We start from the raw sequence: 12,075 nt of genomic DNA, 5'->3' as shown, positions 1-12,075 counted from the left end.
CATATACCCCACCTCCTCGGGCCATATTGCTTATAAACTGGGTGGTTTTAATCCCCTGAATGCTGATTGGCTGACAGACATGGTAAATTAGACAAAACTTTTTAATTATGCTGGTAACCAGTTTATAATAGCAATAAGGCACCTCGGGGGTTTGTGATATATGGCCAATATACCACGGCTGTCTGTCACTCTATCTGACTCTCTCTGTTTCTCTCTCCTCCCCCCCAGTGTTCTTCACTGGTTTCCCTTTTCTTGTGGCAACATGTTACAAATCTTGCTGCTTTGATGGCACATTGTGGTATTTCACTCAATAGATATGGGAGTTTATAAAAATTAGATTTGTTTTTTTATTCTTTGTGGGTCTGTGTAATCTGAGCAAAATATGTGTCTGTCATATGGTCATACATTTGGTCGGAGGTTAGGAAGTGCATCTCAGTTTCCACTTCATTTTGTGAGCAGTGTTAACAAAGCCTGTCTTCTCTTGAGAGCCAGGTCTGCCTACGGCGGCCTCTCTCAATAGCAAGGCTCTGCTCACTGAGTCTATACATAGTCAAAGCTTTCCTTCATTTTGGGTCAGTCACAGCGGTCAGGTATTCTCTGGGGTCTGGTCTCAGGACCAGCTTGCTTAGGGGACTCTTCTCCAGGTTCATCTCTTTGTAGGTGATGGCTTTGTTATGCAAGGTTTGGGAATCGCTTCCTTTTAGGTGGTTGTAGATTATTTTATTTTTTTCTGGATTTTGATCATTTAGCGTGTATCGGCCTAAATCTGCTCTGCATGCACTATTTGGTATTTTATGTTGTACACAGAGGATATTTTTTGCCGAATCCTGTACGCAGTCTCAATTTGGTGTTTGTCCCATTTAGTGAATTCTTGGTTGGTGAGCAGGCCCCAGACCTCACAACCCTAAAGGGCAATGGGTTCTATAACTGATTCAAGTATTTTAGCCAGATCCTAATTGGTATGTCAAATTTTATGTTCCTTTTGATGGCGTAGAAGAGCCTTCTTGCCTTGTCTCTCAGATAGTTCACAGCTTTGTGGAAGTTACCTGTGGCGCTGATGTTTAGGCCGAGGTATGTATATATTTTTTTGTTTGCTCTAGGGGCAATGGTGTCTAGATGGAATTTGCATCTATGGTCCTGGCAACTGGACCTTTTTTGGAACACAATTTTTTTGTCTAACTGAGATTTACTGTCAGGGCCCAGGCCTGACAGAATCTGTGCAGAAGATGTAGGTGCTGCTGTAGGCCCTCCTTGGTTGGGGACAGAAGCACCAGATCATCAGCAAACAGTAGACATTTGGCTTCAGATTCTAGTAGGGTGAGGCTGGGTGCTGCAGACTGTTCTAGTGCCTTTGCCAATTCGTTGATATATTTGTTGAAGAGGGTGGGACTCAAACGGCATCCCTGTCTCACCCCACGGCCATGTGGAAAGAAAAGGTTTTTTTCTTCCAATTTGAACTGCACACAATTTTAACTGTTTGTGTACATAGATTTTATAATGTTGTATGTTTTTCCCCCAACACTGCTTTCTATCAATTTGATTTCCATGCCAAATTGAGTCAAAAGCTTTTTTTAAATCAACAAAGCATGAGAAGACTTTGCCTTTATTTTGGTTTCTTAGTTTGTACATTAGGGTGTGCAGGGTGAATACGTGGTCTGTTGTATGGTAATTTGGTAAAAAGCCAATTTGACAATTGCTCAGTACCTTGTTTTCACTGAGGAAATTTACGAGTCTGCTAATAATAGCCTAGTGGTAGCCTAGTGGTTAGAGCGTTGGACTAGTAACCAAAAGGTTGCAAAATTGAATCCCCAAACAAGGCAGTTAACCCATTGTTCCTAGGCCATAATTGAAAATAAGAATTTGTTCTTAACTGACTTGCCTAGTTAAATAAAGGTTAAAAAAATGATAATGCAGAGGATTTTCCCTTGGTTGGTTTTGACTCATATCCCACGGTAGTTATTGGGGTCAAATTTGGGGTGAACAGTTCTTGTTACAAATATTAGGGAAGATGCCAGAGTTGAGGAGGATGTTAAAGAGTTTAAGTATAGCCAATTGGAATTTGTGGTCTCTATTCTTTATCATTTATTTTAGGAAACCATCAACACCACAGGCCTTTTTGGGTTGGAGGGTTTGTATTTTGTCCTGTGGTTTATTCTGTGTAATCGGAGAATGCAGTCAGTTCTGGTAGTCTTTAATAGTTGACTCTAAGATTTGTATTTGATCATACATATGTTTTTGCTGTTTGCTTCTTGTCATAGAGCCAACATGATTTGAGAAGTGGTTTATCCAAACATCTTTGTTTTTTGATAGATAACTATTCGTGTTGTTGTTTTAGTGTGTTCCAATTTTCCCAGAAGAGGTTAGTTTCTATGGATTCTTCAATTACATTGAGCTGATTTCTGACGTGCTGTTCCTTCTTTTTCCTTAGTGTATTTCTGTATTGTTTTAGTGTTTCACCATAGTGAAGGCGTAGGCTCAGGTTTTCTGGGTCTCTATGCTTTTGGTTGGAGAGGTTTCTCAATTTCTTTCTTATGTTTTTGATTTCTTCATCAAACCATTTGTCATTGTTGTTAATTGTCTTAGGTTGTCAGCTTGACTTCTTTTGATTTGATAGGATTCTCTCTCAATCTCTCTGTACACACTGTAGTATTTGATTACACACTTCTGTCTCAGATCTGTTAGTCACACAGCTAGCCTCTCTCTTTTCTCACTCTACCCCCCCTCTCTCTACTCTCATCTTTCTCCTCCCTCTCTCCACCTTATTATCCTTCTCACCATCTCTCTGTGATTCAAAGTTGAATAGTGGCTTGGGTGAAAGCTTTAATAAGGTTAAGTGCTGTGTGTGTGCGCGTGTGCGTGTGTGTGTGCGTGCGTGCTTTACGTGTACGCTTTGCATGTGTGTGGGCGTACAAGAGATTGTGACTTAGTCCTGTGGGATGCTCTAAACACTGCTTTTGTTAATGAGGGGATTTTCCCTCTCCTCCACCTTCTGTTCTTCTTCTTCCCCCTCTTCCTCTCACCCCCCTCCAATCTCCTACTCCTTCCCCTCATCTCCCCCCTCCAATCTCCTCCAATCTTCCTTCCTCTCACCCCCTCCAATCTCCTACTCCTTCCCTCACCCCCCTCCAATCTTCTACTCCTTCCTCTCACCCCCTCCAATCTCCTACTCCTTTCTATCATCCTCCAAAGTCAAACCGTGAGTTTCCATCAGAAAGAAACAAGTGATCTTGCTCCCTCCCCTTCTTTCTTTCTTTCTCTCTCCTCCCTCCCCTTCTCTCTCCTCCCTCTCCTTCCCCCTCTCTTGCCTACCTCCCCTTCCCTCTCTCTCTCTCTCTCCCTCTCCCTCTCTCTCTTGCCCTCTGCTCAACATTCCTTTTTTCTCCTGTTCAATCTCTCTCTCTCTGTCTTCCTCTCACTGGTTCACTCACTCCTCTCCTCTTTCGTTCAGTGGCTGTGTGAAGGGAGTGTCGTATGGACACAGACTCGGCTGGTGGAAGACGTCAAAGCAGAGGTAAGGACACATCTCCCCCTCTCTCTTTCCCCCCTTTCTCTCTCTTTCCCTCTATCTATTGCTCTCTTTCCCCCTTTCTCTCTCTCTCTCTCCCTCTATCTATTGCTCTCTTTCCCCCCTTTCTCTCTCTCTCTTTCCCTCTATCTATTGCTCTCTTTCCCCCCCCTTTCTCTCTCTCTCTTTCCCTCTATCTATTGCTCTCTTTCCCCCCCCTTTCTCTCTCTCTTTCCCTCTATCTATTGCTCTCTTTCGTCCCCTCTTTCCTTCACCTGCTCACAGAGATTTGGAGTTGTTTCCTCGGCTGTTTCGATGCACATTTTCACTCTCTCGCTCTCTCTCTGTGGCAGCCTTTCTCACTCTCCTTTTCTCTCTCCCCATTTCCCACTCTCTATCTCCTTCTCTCTCCGTACATACATCTGTTGCGAAAGTGGGGAAGCACTGTCTTTTTATTTGTCTGTACCTTACAGGCAGAGCATTCCTTACTGACGGAAAGACGAAGTAACAGATCTGACAAAAAAATGTGTGTGTCTGTGTGTCAGTGTGCGCCTGCAATATGCGCTATTGATAGATAAAGTTGTATTTAGGGTGCTTGTCTACGGCATTTTGGTAGTATAGCCATGACCACACTCTGTAGGGACTGTTATTGTCGTGGCAAGGACGTCTCGCTGTCTGTCTCTACCTTCACCGCTTGACTCGCTGTTGGGGCTTGCGTGCGAGCAGCCGTGTGTGTGTGTGTCTATACAGGGCTCCAGTCCAGACTAACATATTCCCCTGGTGGCACTGGTGCCACTAACTTTTTCAGTCGATGGCACCAGCCCATGATTTGGTGGCACACAGATATTGTTTTTCACGGCGTCACACAATCAAATTCATTTCAATCATCGTCTTATAAAGTCATTATAAAGTATACAATGTTTGATTAATAAGTGTAATAGGCTACTGAGGCGTTATTCAATAAATGATTCCAAATATTTTGATTTGCAACCTAAATCCAGTGATTGTCATGAATTTTTGGTTTACAATGAACTTTTGTTATATTTTACTGTCAAAATAGGGCCCCAGAATTGTCAATTTTTTTTGTTCAATAGAGATGAACTTGCTTTCATTTTTATGGGCACTAATATTATCTATAGGCCTAATTCAATTGGTGCTAATTCACCACGTAAGGCAGTGGAAACTCAAAACACATTAGCTAGATCGCTTGCTTTAAATATAACACCTACTGCTAGTCGACATGTATTAATCTAACAGTAAATGTAAGAATTGCAATGAGGCCTAGTGCACCCGCGATGGCCGATGCGCAATTTCGCGCACTCTGTGTTTCAAAGCCATATCAGATATGATATGATGATGATCATTGAGAAATAAAGAGGATACCTACAGAAAGCTGAGAACCTCCTCTCTTTAATATGGATAACTAGTTGCTTCCAAAATGGTTTTGTTTTTCGCAATTGCATTTTGAAATGTTATACAATCACAAGGGGTTTACACGAGGGGGGAGAGAGTGTGAGAGACTTGCTCATTACAGCAGCCAGCCCCAATGGAACAGGCGGGCACAGTGGCAGGGCAGACCGTTTTATTACAGGAATCATGAGGATAATGCACTTTACAAAATCCAGTTTTTTTTCTGCCCCCAAAATATGACTTTTTAATTCATGGTGACCAGGTAGAATGTGGTGACCAGGTAGAATGTGGTGACCAGGTAGAATGTGGTGACCAGGTAGAATGTGGTGACCAGGTAGAATGTGCAGCTCTCACAGCCAAGTTAAAGGGTCCCAAAATGTGGCTAAATGGTCGCAGTTTGGAGCCCTGCAATGAGTGTGTGTGTGTGTGTGTGTGTGTGTGTGTGTGTGTGTGTGCAAGACAGTGTAAGCAATGGAATGTGTGTCTCTAAAGTCTGTTTATACTGTAGTTACTTACTCGTATTAGATGTGTGCTGTTTTTACCCTGACCTCTCTCTCTCTCTCTCTCTCTCTCTCTCTGTTTTTCTCCTTCCATCCCTCTCTGTCCTTCCCTCTCTCTCACTTTCCCTCTCTCTCCCTCTCTCTTTTTCCTCTATCTCGTTCTCTCCTTCCCCCTTGCCATCTCTCTTCATTTCTCTCTCTCTCCTTCTTTCCTCTCTCATCCCTTCCTCTCTCCCTCCCTCTCCCTGGGCAGGTAGCAAAATGGATTGGTCTCAGTCCGAGCGTTGGAAAAGGCAGAAAGCGGAAGAAAGCTGGACTGAACGTGAACTTCAAAGAGGTACGAGCCCTCTTTGGCCCGAGTGACGCTTTAAATAGACCTCTATCTCATGCGCTCATGGCCTCAGTGTGTCTTTCACTGACTCAGAGCTTCCAAGTGCTCTCTCTTGCTCTCTCCCTCTCTCTCTCTAGGCCTCCCTATGCTTTTCCTTCTCTCTCTAGTATGTTTAGAGCCGTGTTAAGGTGTAGAGTTATGCAGCACTTCACTTCTCTGTGTCATTTCCATTGTGTCCCGGTGTATAGCATTAACACGTCATGTTCCAGACTGTGCCTCTCTCCGAGTGTGTTTGCAATTCACACACACACACACACACACACACACACACACACACACACACACACACACACACACACACACACACCTGTATCACTAATGAGCAAGCACCAACCTACAGTATAAACCACAGAGGTCTAGGAACCTTTAGCCTGTATAATACTGCCTGGGATAATGAACCTCCTGGCTTAGCTGCTACTGAGAATTTTAACTGGAGGCTTTAGCATGTACTTATCACTGGATACAATCATTTTGACAGGGAGTCTTTCGCGAACCATTCATGCATTAACCGTATCTGACCTGCGATGAATGTAAGTGAAAAGTTAGTATGGCACCTGTTTCGTTCTTCAGTGTGGAATACATGTTGTTTTGTCGATTAGAATACAGGTCGTTTTGTCTATTAGAATACATGTTGTTTTGTCGATTAGAATACAGGTCGTTTTGTCTATTAGAATAGAGGTCGTTTTGTCTATTAGAATACATGTCGTTTTGTCTATTAGAATAGAGGTCGTTTTGTCTATTAGAATACATGTCGTTTTGTCTATTAGAATATAGGTAGTTTTGTCTATTAGAATACATGTCGTTTTGTCTATTAGAATACAGGTTGTTTTGTCTATTAGAATACATGTCGTTTTGTCTATTAGAATACAGGTAGTTTTGTCTATTAGAATACATGTTGTTTTGTCTATTAGAATACATGTCGTTTTGAATATTAGAATACAGGTTGTTTTGTCTATTAGAATACATGTCGTTTTGTCTATTAGAATACAGGTAGTTTTGTCTATTAGAATACATGTCGTTTTGTCTATTAGAATACAGGTTGTTTTGTCTATTAGAATACATGTCGTTTTGTCTATTAGAATACATGTCGTTTTGAATATTAGTATCTGGGAACTTCTCATGTTAGATATTTCACGTTAACTGAACTTGAGTCAAAGTCCTAAACCTAGCAAGAGTCTTGTTTCTGTGAAACAGCCTTCCTCCAGTAACAGCCTGGGTAACAGCTTCCCCACCACCTCATCTTGCAGGTTGGCATATTTATGGCCTCTGAGGGGGCACACACACACACACAAAGGGGCAGCGAAAGGGCCTCTTCCTGTGGGAGGGAGAGTACGGAAATCAGACCCATGAAAGAATAGCCAATTACTGTTCGCTTGGCCACGCACAATAGCCTGGGAGAGAGGGAGGGAGGGGAGGTGGGGGGCGTTCAGTGTTTGAAGTTACGCCATAAAAGCCATCCTGAAAGGAAACACGAGGTGACCCAATCTACCTCGGCCCACCCCACCTCTCACCACCTCCCTCCCTATTCCTCTCCCCTGCTGCCCATCATCCCATCATAGCCTCTCTCTCTCTCTTTGTTTCTGTGTACAGAGGGAGGGCCTGGATGGGCCAGGTGTATTTTATATTACTCCTTCAAACGTGCCTGCCGCATTCTCCCCCCCTCCTCCCCCTCTCTTCCCCCATCTGCCTGTCACAGGTCTATAAATCACCAAGCAGACCGGCTATGAAAACCGGCGAGGAGAGAGGGAGAGGGGGAGGAGGGGAAAGGTAGAAGAGAAAGCAGGAAGTGAAGAGCACAGGGGAAGAGAAGGGATGAAAGATGGGGGAGAAGGTGGACAAGAGCGAAGAGAGAGGTGAAGGGATAACGAAGAGAGGAGAGCAGAAGACAGAGAGGATAGAAGGGATGAGAGAGGGTTACAAAATTCCAGTAACTTTCCCCAAATTCCCAGATTTTCTAGAATTCTTAGTTGGCAGATTCCCAAAATCAGGAGGGATAAGCAGGAAATCAGGAATCCTCCAACCAGGATTTCTGGAAAATCTGGGATGTTACTAGAATCTTGCAACCGAGAGAGAAGTACCTGGAGAGAGTAGAGTAAGAGTAGAAAATAAGGAGAAAATATTTGACTATAAGAGAGAAGAGATGACGACAAATATGAAAAAGGATGAGACAAGAGAATCGACAGAACAAGATGAGAAGAGAAGAATGGAGTGAGGAAGAGAAGAGTGCTGTTGACTGGATCCTAGTCCAGACTGGCCAAAGGCATCAGGCATGAGACAGAGCCAGTGTAGCATTTAGCACTAATGACATCATAGATGATTAGAGGTCTAGACACACACACACACACACACACAGTGTATAGAGAGTCAGACACCCCCCCACAGAGAGAAGCCTGAGATCAGGGTCACTTTAATAGAGCCAGACTTTATTACCTCCTTCCCTTCATCACTTTTATGTACCGTGTATGTGTGTGTGTGTGTATGTTTGTGTGTGTACGTGTGTGTGCATGCATGCATGTGTGTGTGTGTACGTGTATATGTGGTTGTGTGTTTGTGTGTCTTTGTATGTGTGGGTGTGCACGTGATTTTATGTATGTGTCTGTGGCTGTGCGCATACGTATACAGTATGTGTGTATGTATGTGGGTGTATCAAGGGTCTACTAAAGGATATTAGTCATGCTCTTGTGGTAATGGGCCTCATTTTGCTCTCATTTTCATCTGTGGTCGGTGTAATGAGAGGGTCTCTCTGCCCCTGCTAATCAGCTCAGGAAACCCTGTAGGGGAAGGCAGTCTGGCACCGGCGGGCAACAGCTTCTTTGGCCGACATCCCAGTCGCTAACCAGGTTTCCATCCAATCTTTTAATGTGAGTATAGCTGGAGAGACTATAATCACTGTGTCCTTGATTAGTGAAATCAGGTGTGTGAGAGTTGGGCTAGAACAAAACCCTTCATACCAAGAATTGGGCTGTTCTGTTTTGCTTGTCTGTGGTAAATCTTCTTGCTGTACACTGCTTGGGAATGTTCCAGAGACTGAGGGAAAATGGGGGAAATTAGTCTCCGATCAACACAATATCAACTCATTCACACCTAGGTGATGACCTGTCCTATATAACACAATCCACCGTTTACAGATTGCCATAGCAACAGGCACTATGCATATCGGCCCCCTCCCTCTGCTGCCTCCTGAAGTCAAGTCAACAGTGACTGTACCACTTCTTACATTTATATTTTAGTCATTTAGCAGACGCTCTTATCCAGATCGACTTATAAGAGCTTAAATATGTTTATTGCTTAAATATAGCATGGTGACCTCTATGTAAACGGTGACATCACCATAGTTGAGTAAGACTAGACAGTGTTCCTTTGCAGTGGTTGTGACGTGTTTATAATGGGGCTTATATGTGTTAACACTAGGAGAGCCAAGAGAATCATGTTGACTCAAAGAAAGTCTTTTTTTAAGTCATGTCCCCCCCCCCCCCCCGTCCTTGACTTTGACTAAATATGTCTATATAACACACTATCATTGTTAGAATCTTAATATCACAAACCAAATTTGTGTTATGAGTAGTTTTAAGAGGACATACATTTTTTCCCCCCCTGCCCCTCATTCACCACAAATCACTCACTGGCAGTCAGCCTGTGTAACTGATGGCCCATCAAAATGGCAAAATGTGTAGATTTGCAGGAAATTAGCTTTCAAACTGCACAATTGTCTCTCAGCCTCATGACAAAATGTGTACAACAGTATTATAAAACTGTACATTTTTCTCTCTGCCCCATGTTTTTTTGGGAGGTTTAGTCGAAAGACAAGTCTTTAAATGATGGGTGAGAATATTATCAATTGTTAAATTGCATATCAAGAATCTGATGAACAGTGCAGCTCGAAAGTGACACAGAGGCAGGTAAACATGTTGATGTCTATATAGTATCAGAAAGACAATTCAACTCTGAACTCCATTTCAAAATCTAACTTTTTGGCAGAATTACCATGATTCCATCCGCTCCCAACGTGAACTCGCAACACTCAAAGCACAGTATTATATTTCAACTCAAAATATGCCATTCTGTTCTTTTGAAATGCATTTTAAATGATTATTATTGCGATTGCATGTACTGTATGAAATGTATGTATTAGACTGTTAAAATGTTGAAGTTCAAAAGATCAAATCAAATTTATTTATATAGCCCTTTGTACATCAGCTGATATCTCAAAGTGCTGTACAGAAACCCAGCCTAAAACCCCAAACAGCAAGCAATGCAGGTGTAGAACCACGGTGGCTAGGAAAAACTCCCTAGAAAGGCCAAAACCTAGGAAGAAACCTAGAGAGGAACCAGGCTATGTGGGGTGGCCAGTCCTCTTCTGGCTGTGCCGGGTGGAGATTATAACAGAACATGGCCAAGATGTTCAAATGTTCATAAATGACCAGCATGGTCGAATAATAATAAGGCAGAACAGTTGAAACTGGAGCAGCAGCACAGTCAGGTGGACTGGGGACAGCAAGGAGTCATCATGTCAGGTAGTCCTGGGGCACGGTCCTAGGGCTCAGGTTCTCCGAGAGAGAGAAAGAAAGAGAGAATTAGAGAGAGCATACGTGGGGTGGCCAGTCCTCTTCTGGCTGTGCCGGGTGGAGATTATAACAGAACATGGCCAAGATGTTCAAATGTTCATAAATGACCAGCATGGTCGAATAATAGTAAGGCAGAACAGTTGAAACTGGAGCAGCAGCATGGCCAGGTGGACTGGGGACAGCAAGGAGTCATCATGTCAGGTAGTCCTGGGACATGGTCCTAGGGCTCAAATAATAACAAAGCTTATAAGCAATAGAATATCAAAAGTCTTCCCAGACTTGATACATAGCAACCAAACAGGGTTTTATTTAAAATAGACACTTACAAACAAATACAAGAACATGTTTCAGTTTAATACAATACGCAAAGAAACAAGACATAGATTAATCAATAATGGCTGTTGATGACAAAAAGGCTTTTGACTGTCTTGAAAGTCCTTCTCTATTCAAAACTTTGGAACTTTCCAGATAAAATAATACATTTAATAAATATGTTATATAACTATCCTAAAGCAAAAATATAAACAAATGATACATTATATGATAAAATCGCTTTAGAAAGGGGCACAAGACAGGGATGTTCACTCACTCCACTCCTGTTTGCAATAGCAATTGAACCGCTTGCAGAAAGAATTAGACCGGACCCAAATATAACAGGTACCAATATTGGTAAACATGAATATAAACTAAATTTATTTGAAAATGATCGCCTGATATACCTGACCAATACTGAAAACTCTTTGCTAAAAATGTTTTCAGAATAACAAAAATGTTTTTTATTTTTATAATGGCAATAGGAAAAAATAAATATATCACTACAGTATCTACAGCAATCATTTGGACCACAAAAATTTGAAATACTTAGGATGCTTAATAAGTGACAACAAACAAAAAAAATCTAAAGATAACTTAAATTCATTACTCAACGATATGAAAGCAGATCTAAGTAAATTTAATAATCTTCCCATAAATCTTACAGGTAGAATAAACCTCTTTAGAATGGCATGGCAGCCAAAGTTTTTGTATTTATTTTCGGTAATACAAATTACCCTACTGATGACATTCTTTAAAAAAGTTTAATCGGTAATAACAGACTTTATACTGTATGGGCAAATAAAATTAATAGAACAAAAATAAAAGTTATACAAGTCCGAGGGTGGTTTTAACCTCGGTACCCAAGGCTTTTACATGCAACATATAGTTAAATACACTAAAGAGGAACAATGGGTACATATTTAAGATGTGCATGCTCATCCCCAGAATCTAAAGCTGAGAAAATGAACAACACAATAACAATATGGAAGAAAATGAAACATATTCTACAGGAACCAATATCACTTCCTAAAAGCACAACCTGATGGAACAATCCTTGGATTCCTTTTCAGAATTCAAAGATAAGTTGGTCCACATGGACAACTAAAGGCATAGTAACTGTAAATGAATTGGTAACAGGAAATACATTTATTTCCATGACGAGGGAGATGATGAGGATTTCCATGTTGTTTTTGTGATATGGAAGACATCTAAACCTTGCAGAGAGCACATCCAACTGACAATCTCTTATAAATAAATATGAACTATTGGAACCAAGACATGAAAAGAATTGATGTTGGCACAAGATAGAGGGATAGTTGGAGTTTAACTAACGAATTTACAGTTAACGAAAATGTACGCTTAATCCAGTAAGGTCTGGGTGCCTTGTAA

General features: G+C 41.8%; 1 protein-coding gene across 5 annotated transcripts in view; it reads left to right on the top strand.

Annotated features, from left to right (window-relative positions):
- The window catches only part of aopep (aminopeptidase O (putative)), a 114,130-nt gene that overhangs the window by 62,345 nt on the left and 39,710 nt on the right, over window positions 1-12,075 (top strand). For 3 of the 5 annotated variants that reach the window (XM_065011690.1, XM_065011691.1, XM_029638298.2), the window contains exons 13-14: window positions 3,449-3,511; window positions 5,669-5,752. In XM_065011690.1, the coding sequence (XP_064867762.1) occupies window positions 3,449-3,511; window positions 5,669-5,752 (147 nt within the window). Of the gene's footprint in view, window positions 1-3,448; window positions 3,512-5,668; window positions 5,753-8,566; window positions 8,668-12,075 lie in introns of all 5 variants that reach the window. The other 2 variants (XM_065011692.1, XM_029638299.2) reach the window with 2 other exon arrangements.

The sequence above is a fragment of the Oncorhynchus nerka genome, linkage group LG27 (assembly GCF_034236695.1).
Source record: "Oncorhynchus nerka isolate Pitt River linkage group LG27, Oner_Uvic_2.0, whole genome shotgun sequence".
Lineage (NCBI taxonomy): Eukaryota > Metazoa > Chordata > Actinopteri > Salmoniformes > Salmonidae > Oncorhynchus > Oncorhynchus nerka.
The sequence above is the reverse complement of the archived record's forward strand: the minus strand, read 5'-3'. Positions and strand labels throughout refer to the sequence as shown.